At 37.4% G+C, this 12,034-nt stretch overlaps 1 protein-coding gene across 1 annotated transcript in view; it reads right to left on the bottom strand.

Moving 5' to 3' along the window:
* The window catches only part of LOC109725237 (ABC transporter G family member 26), a 28,090-nt gene continuing 16,355 nt past the window's right edge, over positions 300-12,034 (bottom strand). Inside the window, exons 2-9 of the mRNA XM_020254343.1 lie at positions 11,380-11,663; positions 10,782-10,937; positions 10,275-10,458; positions 9,608-9,877; positions 8,828-9,112; positions 8,093-8,377; positions 7,512-7,619; positions 300-597 (exon numbers count right to left, since the gene is read on the bottom strand). Coding sequence (XP_020109932.1) covers positions 328-597; positions 7,512-7,619; positions 8,093-8,377; positions 8,828-9,112; positions 9,608-9,877; positions 10,275-10,458; positions 10,782-10,937; positions 11,380-11,663 — 1,842 coding nt within the window. The 3' untranslated portion in view covers positions 300-327. The remainder of the gene's footprint in view (positions 598-7,511; positions 7,620-8,092; positions 8,378-8,827; positions 9,113-9,607; positions 9,878-10,274; positions 10,459-10,781; positions 10,938-11,379; positions 11,664-12,034) is intronic.

The following is a 12,034-nucleotide window of genomic DNA, read 5'->3' as shown; positions in this document are numbered from 1 at the left end:
GTAGGGAGACATTTCTTCCTGAGCTCGGTGTATCCGTGGCACTGCACTCAAATATTTACTATTTTTTTTTTTATCAATTTTTTCTCATGTACTCTTTTGCACTTCTCAATTATCATAGCATATTAAGAAAAAAAAAAAAAAAAAAAAAAAAAAAGAGGGACAATTCTGAGTCATCTCACATCTTTAGCTAGCTTAAGCACTAATAGCATTGGTAATCATTATTTCATCTTACTACATCATGAGATTATATTAATGAACCTCTCTCTAATATATTTATATATTTAATCCAAACCATCAGATTTAAGGAGTATAAGTAAGGCTAAACGTTTAAAAAGATGAAGCACTAATTCTTTTAAGAAGACAGAAATAAGCCAGAAGTCTATAGGCTAAAGTCATGGCTAATAGAATAAAAACTTCTTGCAACCCGCTATCCAAGCCTATTGTATCAAATGACGGAGAAGATTGCAAACTTTGGCAGCCACCTTTACTTTGGCAATTATACATGAGATTTCCAGAGTACTGCACCTTCAACAGAAGTCGAAATCCATAATGCATAAAAGAAATGTACTTCATCCATCGCATGAATTTTGGTATGTGCTGAGGGGGGAAAAAATCAACATGGTTAATTAGCAGCTAAAAGAGATTCAAAAAAATTTCAATACAAGAAAATGAGTATCAAATTGCTCGTGTGTTTAAGGAAGCTAATCTTTGTCTCCCAATTTGGCATCAAAGATTGATAAAATTCTCAAATCATGCTTGGTTGTGGAATTAATTAACTAGATGGCGGTAGATATTCCCACACCCACCGTCCATTTAATAATAATATATAGAAGATTAATTATCCTTGAAACTGGGGTTTAAGTATACGGATGACAAATTTTTCTGTGGCCACTAGTTCCCGTAGGGATCCGCCTTAACTAGCTAGGTCGAGCTTGCGATGTATTTTGTCCCCTTCCGAGATGAGGGTATGAGAGAATTCCTCCTTGCTTGCAGAAGCAAGGTAGGATGCTTTTTGTTCCCATCCTAGATGAGTATGGGGGCATTCCTTCCCTCTTGTAAGAGTCAGGTGGAGAAGGTGATATTAGGCCCCAGCCTGCAAAATTTACAATCCTTGCTATATATATCATCTCCCTAAACATCTTTTACAATACTTGGACTCTTATACTATCTATAGTACCGTGATTCCGATCCTGTAGTTTTGTTTTCAATTATAGAATGTTCGGATCAATGATCAACACTATTAAAACTGATCTATGGTATTTTAAGTTCTTAGGAATCATATTTTATTTTATTTTTTTTGACATTGTTTACTTTATGATCAAACCATTTCAAAATGATCAATCTTGCGAGTTTGTAGTTTAACAGCGTAAAAGAATCGAAATTTATTCAAATTTCGATGGAAAATACTTTAAACTATTTAGATCAAGGTCAGCATCCTTGATCTTGAATTCAAAAATCCTATCCTCAAATTTTAAGGATTGTTCAATTTCTACAGCTTATTTTGACATGATTTACTTACTAAGTAAACGATGTCGAAAAAAAATTAAAATTTTATTTCTAAGAACTTCATATATAATATTTCATATTTAACCGTATGGATCATTGATTTGAACACCCTAAAATAAAAAACGAGACTACAATACTGAAACTCCGATACTATAGATGTAGTAGCCTAGTTCCATACATATAGAGAGGGAGAGAGTTTGGCTACTATGCTATCAATAGCACCAAACACTTGGTGCTACTAATTTTCCCGCCGTTAAATCTACCCCTTGACCATTTTCACCCATTACATTATACTATTCAACCAACCACCCACTTAATCCCAGGAGACCACTATCATCATAAGCGCATATTTCTTAATCCAAGGGCCGAAAACCTAATAACACCAATTAATGAACTGGTGCTATTAATAGTATAGTAGCCTAGTTCTATATAGAGTTCAGCTACTATGCTATTAATAGCACCAAACACTTGGTACTACTAAGCACTTGGTGCAAGTTTTGTAACAACCCGACTCACTAGCAATAATAACTCGTTGGGCCCAAACCACCGGCCCAAAATGCTTAAACCTAGTTATTATGTCTAGTGTATCCGCTACTTATAAAGCCAGCAGGCACTCCCATATTATCCGATGTGGGCACTCCCACATTATCCAGCAGGCACACTCCCACATTATCCGATGTGGGCACTCCCACATTATCCGATGTGGGACTATTGGGATGTCACATACTTCCCTTGTTTAGGTCCTGACGTCCTCGTTAGCCCGACCCAATCATATATATGGTCCCAGGTTCACCAGGCGATGTGAGATCTATCTCACACTTCCGGCTGGTTATTAGGTTTTGATACCAAATGTAACGACCCGACCCGCTAGTAACAATAACTCGTTGGGCCCAAACCACCGGCCCAAAATGCTTAAGCCCAGTTATTATTACTAGCGTGTAGGCCTCATATAAACCGATCGAAATCAGTATCCCACCCAACGGGTGGGACTATTGGGTTTGGTGGGAGCCACCTCTTGAACCCGTAGGAGCCACCTCTAGAATCTCACATCGCCTGGTAATTCTGGTCCTGGTCTGTCTGTGATCTGGTTTGGACCCGATGAGGACGACAGGGTCTAAATATTGCCTGGTAATACTGGCCCTGGTCTGTCTGTGATCTGGTTTGGACCCAACAAGGACATCAGGGTCTAAACAGGGGGAGTTTGTAATGCCCCCAATAGTCCCACCCGACCAATAGTCCCACCCATTGGGTGGGATACTGATTTTGATCGGTTTATATGAGGCCTACACGCTAGTAATAATAACTGGGCTTAAGCATTTTGGGCCGGTAGTTTGGGCCCAACGAGTTATTGTTACTAGCGGGTCGGGTCGTTACAAGTTTTCCACCGTTAAATTTACCCCTTTGACCATTTTCATCTATTAGATCATACTATTCAACCAACTATCCACTCAATATTAGGGGGCCACTATCATACTAACCGCATATCCCTTCATCCAACGGCCAAAGACCTAATTACACCAATAACTTGGTGCTATTAGAAACAATCCAGCCTATATATATATATATATATATATATATATATATATAGAGAGAGAGAGAGAGAGAGAGAGATGAGTCGGAATGCTATTAGTAGCAAACGGGCTCTGTTGTCACCCATTTATTTTCGATGATAGAGCTTCAAATCGACGATCGGCATTGTTGAACATGATCTATATCACTTGAAGTATCTAGAAACCAAATTTCATATTTTTTTAATATTATTCTCTTGTCCCTCAAGCAGGCAAAAAAATGAACGGCTGAAAATGAATATCCTTTAAAAAGTGATGATATGAGTCTTGTAATCAAGATCAAGAGTATAGATCTTGTTCTCAATAGTTTAAAAAATTTCTAACCAAAATTCAATTGATTTGGATATCTTTACATCATTAAGTGAGAAAATATCTTATATCGACCATTAAATTACAAATTGTAAAACCCTTTGATCAATAGGGTAATGATGTCGAACAGATTTGAAATTTGATTTTTAAATACTTCAAGTGGTATAGATCATGTTCAACGATGCCGATCATCAATTTGGAAGCTCCTTCATCGAAAACAAATGAATGGCAACGGAGTCTATTTACTACTTGCACAAGAGCGATTGATTGCGGCTCAAAGCAGACAGAAGAGCTACACAGATAAACGTCGACGAGAATTGGAATTTCAAGTGGGAGACCATGTCTTTTTGAAAGTCTCGCCGACAAAGGGAATTAAGAGGTTTGGCATTCGAGGAAAGTTAAGTCCTCGATTTATTGGACCCTATGAAGTCTTGGAGCATGTAGGCCTGGTAGCTTATCGGCTTGCTTTACCGCCGAACCTATCGAGAGTACATAATGTATTTTATGTGTCAGCACTTCGAAAATACATATTTGATCCAGCTCATGTTTTGGATTCTACACCTTTGGAGCTACAAAAGGACTTGAGCTTCAGGAGCAAGCAGTGCAGATTCTAGCTCGTGAAGTGAAAAGGCATCAGAATCGCGATGTACCTTATGTGAAAGTACTTTGGAGTAACCACGACGAGCGCAAAGCCACTTGGGAGCTGGATAATGCATTGCGGGAGCACTATCTCCATATTTTTCAGATGGAGACTTGAGGTACTTGATTTTAGTTTTGCAGACGAAACTTCTTTTTAGGAGGGGGAGAATGTAGTACACTGATAGCAAATTACAAGGTTCCAGTGTGAAAATAGTAATTAGAGCTATTCTAGTGGTTTTGAGGGTTGTTGGGAGTATACCAACACCTAACTTAAGTTTTATAAGTGCGAGATTGGGTTACTGACACAAAATTCTGCAAATTGCAGGGTTCTGGGTGTTGAGTACCGTTACCTGAGTGGGGTACCGGTACCCCAGAGGGTTGCCAGAATAGGTAGCTCTTGGGTTTGAGAGGTTGGTGCTGAGTATCGGTACCGAGTCGGTGAGTACCAGTACTGTATTAAGCTAGTACCGGTACATTGCACTAAACCTAGCTGTCCTACGCTCGGGTTTGGCATATTTGAGTGCCTGGTACCAGTACCTCAACTCGAGTACAGGTACTCAATGCGGCAGATTAGTTGTTGAGGGGTCTTTTGGTAATTTTACAGTGGGCTTTTTCCCCAACCAACCCCCAGCTGGTTTTCTTTGTGTTGGAGCTTGGAGCAAACCTGGTAAGCTCTTATCTTTCTCTGTCTAGATTCCACTCCAATATTTGGTGGAAAATTGAAGGAATTAAGCTCTTTTCTTCTCTTCTTTCCATGGTAGCTGGTTTTGAGGTTTTGGAGGAGTTGTAGAAGTGAAGAAAGAGATATTTCTGAGGATAACTTCAATCCTAGCTCAAGGGTGGGCTTGGCTTGGAGTTTTGAAAGGTTAGCTTCTTAATTGCTAGCTTGTATATGATTTATGGTTGATTTGGAGCTTAGTTTTGAATTGTTATTGGCTAAGCTTTGGAACTTAATTGGTGATGGTTTAACTTTCTTTTAGGTTGGAATTGAAGTATCCAACCTTAGGTAGAGTGTGGAATAGAGTCTTCCTCTATTTTAGGTATCTTTCCTACCTATTTTTGGGTTGAATTATAAGGTTCATGTAGGAAGCTTATTAGAAGCTCCTAATGGATTTAGAATTGTTGTTAGAGTGTTAGAAGACTAGAAGGCATCTTCGTTCGAGCAAACGAAGGGATCCAAGGAGTCTCCGGTGGGTTTGACCTCACCGAAATAGGTGAACTCTCCCTATGTTCTTGTTATTATTATGAAATGGAAAATCATGCATACTTATGCTAGTGGCATTCTAGATGAGTTGTTGGTTGTGTTAGTTATAAATATACCATATGGCAAAGTCATATCTCTATGTAGTAGAGAGTATTGTGCATTAAATTCATGAAGCATACATTATATGATGTTTAGCATACTTGTGTAGATAAGTTGAAATTGGTATTTTTATGACAGAACTAGCATGAACTTCATGTTGTTGTATATAACCTAGTTAATGACTAGAACTTGACATTGTGACATAGACTCCGACCTATGGGTCGTTAGAGGACATACCGTATTTTAGACATGACGATTGAGAGCTTTGTATTGTGGATCATGCTTGCTTGCCATTGTGATTATTCGCACATGCTTGTGAGGGTCGCTCCCCACAAGCCGGCACTCCGGAGTTGGCCTACGCGACATCATGCTCACCCGTGCGGGATTGGACACCGAAGTGGATTACCGCGGGGAGTGTATACTACCACGGGGCCATTAGGCACAGCGCAAGCCGGACTACACTTGTGTAGGTCCTTGTAAATTGGGTAAAGATAATCAATTGTAGTAATTAATTGTCACTAGTAGTTAGTGGATATTAGTGGACATGACATCAGCATGCTTACTCATAGTAAAGTAGTTTATACCTGTTGAATATTATTTGCATTGGAGGCATAGTAGTACTAGTATTCATTAATTGTTAATGTTCATATCATATCACAGTTATACATGTTTACTATTTATGCCTCAGGGACCTAGTGGTGTAATTCGCTGATGTCGGCGGCTTATCCACTGAAAACTATTGACTAATAGTTCCCATGCCCAGTTTGTTGTTGTTTTTGTTCACAGAGCCATCCACAGTGGGAGAGGTTAGGGATCGCGGCAAGGGGGTCACGTCTAGTTAGGCATTGCTCGGCGTTCTACTAGGTGGTTACCTTTCCTTTTATTAGTCGGAGAGGTGTATTTGGCTGGATGTATATAGAGACCACTATATGTACTTAGTGTCCTTTTCGGCTACAGGATGTACTGTTATTTGGGAGATATTTATATTAGTTGTTTTACTTTCTTTTCTACTTGCTTTTAGAAAGTAGTATATGTCAAATGCTCTGATATTCTATTAGATGTTTTTACTTCCTTTTATTGTTTCTAACATGTTCATTGTAGACGCCTTGTATACTCTGGGTATATGGCGGGTCTGTGCACGTACCGGATAGGCTTCCGCTGGGGCCCGGGCGTGACACCAAGAGATGGCCAAAGTGCATGAAGTGTACGTACTCCCCACAAGCCTAGATTGAGCATGCTAGGACCGAACTTTTGTCGGTCAATGATAATTGGGTATGCCACTAGCGATTCCTTAATGAGGACTTGACGCATGGGTAATAGTCAAATTGATCATGCTGTTGGTAAACGTCATAACATTATTGAGAAATAATAGTGGCACCATACTAGTAGTTTATTTTCCCTATTACTAGATGTTATGTATCTCAGTTATTTCTTTCCTATTATGCCTCCTTTGGACCGAGTGAGTGCATATTGTCACTATCGGTGGTTGTTCTCAATGAAAACATAAATAAGTTCTCACGCCCTTTGTTGATGTTTTCTTTCAGAGCCATCTTGTAATAGGGGGATAGGTAACCGCGGCAAAGGCATCACAAATTATATGCAGACATTTATCCCTAGTAGACCATTTTGTGGAATGTAACATTGGACTTAATACCACTTTGGAGATAGAAATTGATATTTCATTTTGATAAAGGATTTGTTTAAAGAATGTAGGTTACCAATAAAAGTTTAAAATAGCAAATTAGTCTTAACTTTGATGCCATTATTGTTCATAATCTTGTGTGCAATGTACAGATTGTTATATGTTACCGCTTCATGCGGGCAAGAAAAAAAAATATCTATCCATTTTGCGGGTCTTCACACACGCTCAAGCAGGATTTTGATGTGTCCTAGGGCATGACAATCTCATTCATGGAAGAAATTAGGTCAGTTAAAACATCTCAAGGACAAAAACCATTCAAGTGAAAGAATAGAACCAAATCGCTATCCTTTGAAAGTTGGGGGACCATCCATGAGTTGCATTCCATAGTTTTAGTTAAAGAAGCCTAAGAAAAAAATTTATAGACAGAAATCTAAGATACATAGTTTATTTAACTATTCCAAGATTAATCAAAATGGCCAATTTTCGACTTCTTACCAGAAAAAGAGGAAAAAAACAACTGAGCAAAGTAATTACCATGTTGTACCTGAACATAGTATCCTCCTGTGAGGAGAAATAACATGAGCACCAAAGATGCCATAAAACCAGCTTTTTTTACACTCAGAATTGCTGCTCCAAGTAGCTCCCCTGTACCCTATAGAAGGATATGTATATTTACTAGAATTTCTAATCATTTGATAAGTGCTTTGTCATCGATTAGTTCACACGAAACAAATTCTTATTGTAGGATAACAACTAACTCCAATTTTACTAGAACTGTATAAAATGTAAGTAAAGGGCGCATAGCCTGATGAAATGATAAGCAAAATTTTCACCTTTTGTTATTTACAATTGTCTAGCTTGCCTCTTTACTAGCAATAAAGTTTCCAACAAAGACAACGAGAACAAATTCAGAACACTAATCTGCATTCCACTGCTGAAACAAATTTCTTTCGGTAATTTTATGTTAAAACTCCAATTCAAACCACAATGAACCAATAGGTTTCTAATATAGATATATTTCATTTGCATCAAGGTTTAAGAGACATTAGATCACGATAGCAGGAAAAAAAAATCAAAAATTGACCATCCAATTTGACGAAATCAAACTAAATTAAATTGGCTGACCTGACTTGTGATGACAATCAACAGAACTGCAAACACCGTTAAGAAAAAGCAAGGCACTGTTCTTCTCAAATCCGCCATGAAATACAGAATGAGCATGAAGATGATTGGATAGAATATGTGCGCTACCATGTCACACAGAGTACTACTTGCATAATATACGCTAAGTCGGTACATATCAACTTTCCTTTCTTTAACCAAATACAGCTTCTCGAACGGGAACACATAAGCGGCTCCGAATAATGAAGATGATGTCCAGAATATACAAATATAGAAGATCAAGCCAATCTATGTACATTGAGAAGAAAAGTTTTCAGATTTACATGATACCTTTAGTCGAAGAAAAATACAATAAAAATTTAGTGCTTAAAGTTGCTCCTAACTTTAGTTGCATCCGCAAACTTCCAATATTGATAATTTGGACACTAAACTTTGTTGCTCTTAAGAATTAAACCATTTCTGTAAATATGTTATATCATCATTGTCGTTATAGTTTGATAGTGATGTTGGTGTTCGCAGTTATATAAGCAGGATGAAACTCTGCAGCTAAATTGTTAAAATTGAAACAATAACGAAAGAGAACTCTATCCGACAAGGACTAAATTTGTAATGAACCCCTAAAAAGTCACACATAATACCGTACGTTTGCAATATAGTTTTCGAAATACTTTCATGTCAAATTAACCTAACCATTAGAAATAGGATGAATAAGACTGATATTATCAATGAGAGCATGACCTGATCCCTTAGCTGAGCCTCAGTTCCTATTTTAGATTTCCACCAAAGAAGGCCTAGTAGAATTGCCACACCAACTGCCTGAGCAAGCCTCAACTTGTCGAGGTAGTCCCTGCTTCTCTCTCTAAATGTTCGCTTTGACAGTATAACAAATTGCTCAATCCAATTCATAGTCCAATCCTTTTTTATCTGAATTGCTAATCTGAGATCTCCAGGTGCTTTACTTGCTTGATTATTCACTTCTTTATTTTTAGGTTCAATCTCACTCTTGTACTTCCACTGAAGAAACTAGGGCACCAATAACAGGAAAAAAAATCGAGATTGAGAGTTTATATAATAAGAATAACTAAGATTCACTCTTGCTTAAGCATTACATATATTGACCAAAGAAATTATATAATACTATGTGCTTCTATAAAACACCAGCTCAAATTTATTGACAATACTTTTAGAAAGGAAAATGTAGCGGATTACAAATAATATCATTTAAATTTCTTTTTTCGGTAAAATTCAAGAAGTGCCGTATAAATTTCGGAACAAAATCACATTGTGCATGAAAATTTAGAACCTACATTTGACCCCCTTTAACCTATGAGCAAAGCCATAGATATTGCTTAATCAACACTGACAAAGAATGCAAATGGAATGAAAATCTTGTTATTTCAGGGGTAAGTATTAGGCTTGAATATTTTAGGGCGCAAAATGAAATCGCGAAGCGTATAGCATGTTTTATTCTGCAACCTAACCTTTTTTTCAATTGTCTGAGAGACTTACCTTGATTACTTGCATCCCAAATTCTTCTGGATTTGGAGATCCTCTCAGAGTTGCAGGAATGTTAATATCTTCGACATGCCCAGATGCCAAATCCAGCAAAAACTCAGCAGGGCTCATTGCTATCTCAGGAACAAATCCTAAAGTTGAGAAGTACTGCATGGACTCCCTAACCTTTCCATGGTAAATAGGAAGGCCTTCTGAGATAAGTAGGAGTTTGTCAAACATGTAGAACATTCTGCTCGATGGCTGGTGAATCGTGACAGCAATCGTTCTTCCGGTCTACACCCCAAAATATCACAACCTCTTTAAAATTGCATCAATCATACATAATTAGTAAACCGCATGGACACCAATTAACCAATATGTATGCCATTTGGAAACAGATCCCGATACTTTGCCTCAAATTGCATGTTGTTTGATTTCAGAAAATATGGAGGGAACTTAACAATCTATGGTACTCAGTAACTCTGTTGATAGAATAATCTCTAATGCAGCAAAAGAAACTTTTGGAGGGATTTTTTAAATCAAACGACATGCTAACTCGCACATTAACTTAAAAAGAAAAAGAAAAGAGTGGAGAATGGCCTATAATTGGGGGAGTTCATATATTTTTGCGTAAATAGTTTGCATTAATGAAAATCACATGTTGCAAGAATAGAAACAAGAAGAATAATACCTTTGCAAGGCCTTGAAGAATCATCAAGAGCTTGCTTGCACAAGTAGAGTCTAAGCCAGATGTGGGCTCATCAAGCAACAGCAATGATGGGTCTACGAGGATTTCGTAACCTATGCTTGTTCTTTTTCTCTCCCCTCCTGATATGCCCTTTACAAATCCCCCACCTACTTTGGTTTGCCGACATCTACAATGCAACGAAATCATCGAATATTTGTTGATCTATGTAATTGTTCCAAATGAACATATTAGTAGGAGGTATTTCTTTGAGTAGCACTTGTATATACTAAAACAATTGAAGCACTTAGTGAAAATATAGAAGTTTAGTTCTTTTTTTTTCTATTTGTTTGCAGAGGTTATTGAGGCATAGATTGAGCATAAATCACTTTAAAGATCACATTGTGGGACTTCTCAAATTGGAGTTCATGAAATTGTGAAAACCCAATTGATTTACTAAAGATGCTTAATGAACTCCAGCAGTAGGTTTCCACTAATTCTAGAAAGACTAACCTTTCTAGATTTAGATCCTTTATAATAGTATCAACTCTTGAAAGTTTTTGCTGTTTAGGCATATTGGTGGGAAGCCTTAGCAATGCTGCAAAGACAAGGGTCTCCTCCACTGTCAGTTGAGGAAAGAGAACATCATCCTGGGTCACAAATCCAATCCTGTAGAAGGAAAAGAAAAGATTGCTGTAAAAAGAAATGTATGTTCAATGTGTGTGTGTGTGTGTGTGTGTGTGTGAGAGAGAGAGAGAGAGATCATTTGTTTTCATGTAAATTTTCATGTAAAGTTAATGGAAAGTCTCTGTACTGTCCGATATTGCAAATCGGCCCCACACCGTTGAACTTAAACACTTTAGTCTCTGAACTTTACAGAGTTTTGAATTCCATTCAGATTATCATAGAACAAAAAAAGAAAAAAAAAATTTCCAAGTTTTCTTATAACATAAACTAATTTATTCTTTCTGTAAATACCGTCATTATTTCAGTTACTTCGAATATGATAAGAATGGTCATTTTACAGCAAATGTAACTGAAAAGTTTAAGGACCAAGTTGCAATATCAGAATAGTACATGGACTAACCATACATTTTACCCTTTGTTTTACCTCCTTTTAAGGGAGGGAGTGTAAGGTGTATCATTGTAACTAATGTGCCCTTTGATGTCACCACCAAGTCTCCCACCAAGTATCTTCAACAGGGTTGTCTTGCCACTTCCAGAGGGCCCCATTAGGGCTAAGATCTCACCAGGACCCACACTTCCTGTTATGCCCTTTAAGATTTGCTTGTGACTCCTCCCTTGTTCCATCCTCAACTTAGAAATTGTACTCACCATTGCAGCTTTTATTGGATTCTTTGGAATGACTTTGACTTTATACTCCACATCCTCAAACTGCATAAAAAGAAAAGTTAGGCAGAGTTTGGCTTGGGGATAAAGTTAGGTGGCATTAAGCTTTGGGTCAGTTTTATATGTGTCCCTATAAAAATATCGAATAGTAAATATATCAGTAAAAAGCTTCAGTTATTATATTTGTCCTTCCAAAGTGTAATATTGTTGCGTATATATCCCAACTATTAGCCTCCATCAGAAAATATTGGTTAATCATGGGTACTTAACGATAGTTAGTCACGAATGTAAAATGTGCTTTTATCTCTTTTATATATAATTTCTATTGAGGAGATATGTTATAACAATTCCAAGTCATCCTAGTGGTTAAGCAAGTTGTTGTAACAACTTGAGAATTTACAAAATTTGAATTGATT

The sequence above is a fragment of the Ananas comosus genome, linkage group 19, assembly GCF_001540865.1.
Source record: "Ananas comosus cultivar F153 linkage group 19, ASM154086v1, whole genome shotgun sequence".
In the NCBI taxonomy this organism is placed as follows: domain Eukaryota; kingdom Viridiplantae; phylum Streptophyta; class Magnoliopsida; order Poales; family Bromeliaceae; genus Ananas; species Ananas comosus.
The sequence above is the reverse complement of the archived record's forward strand: the minus strand, read 5'-3'. Positions and strand labels throughout refer to the sequence as shown.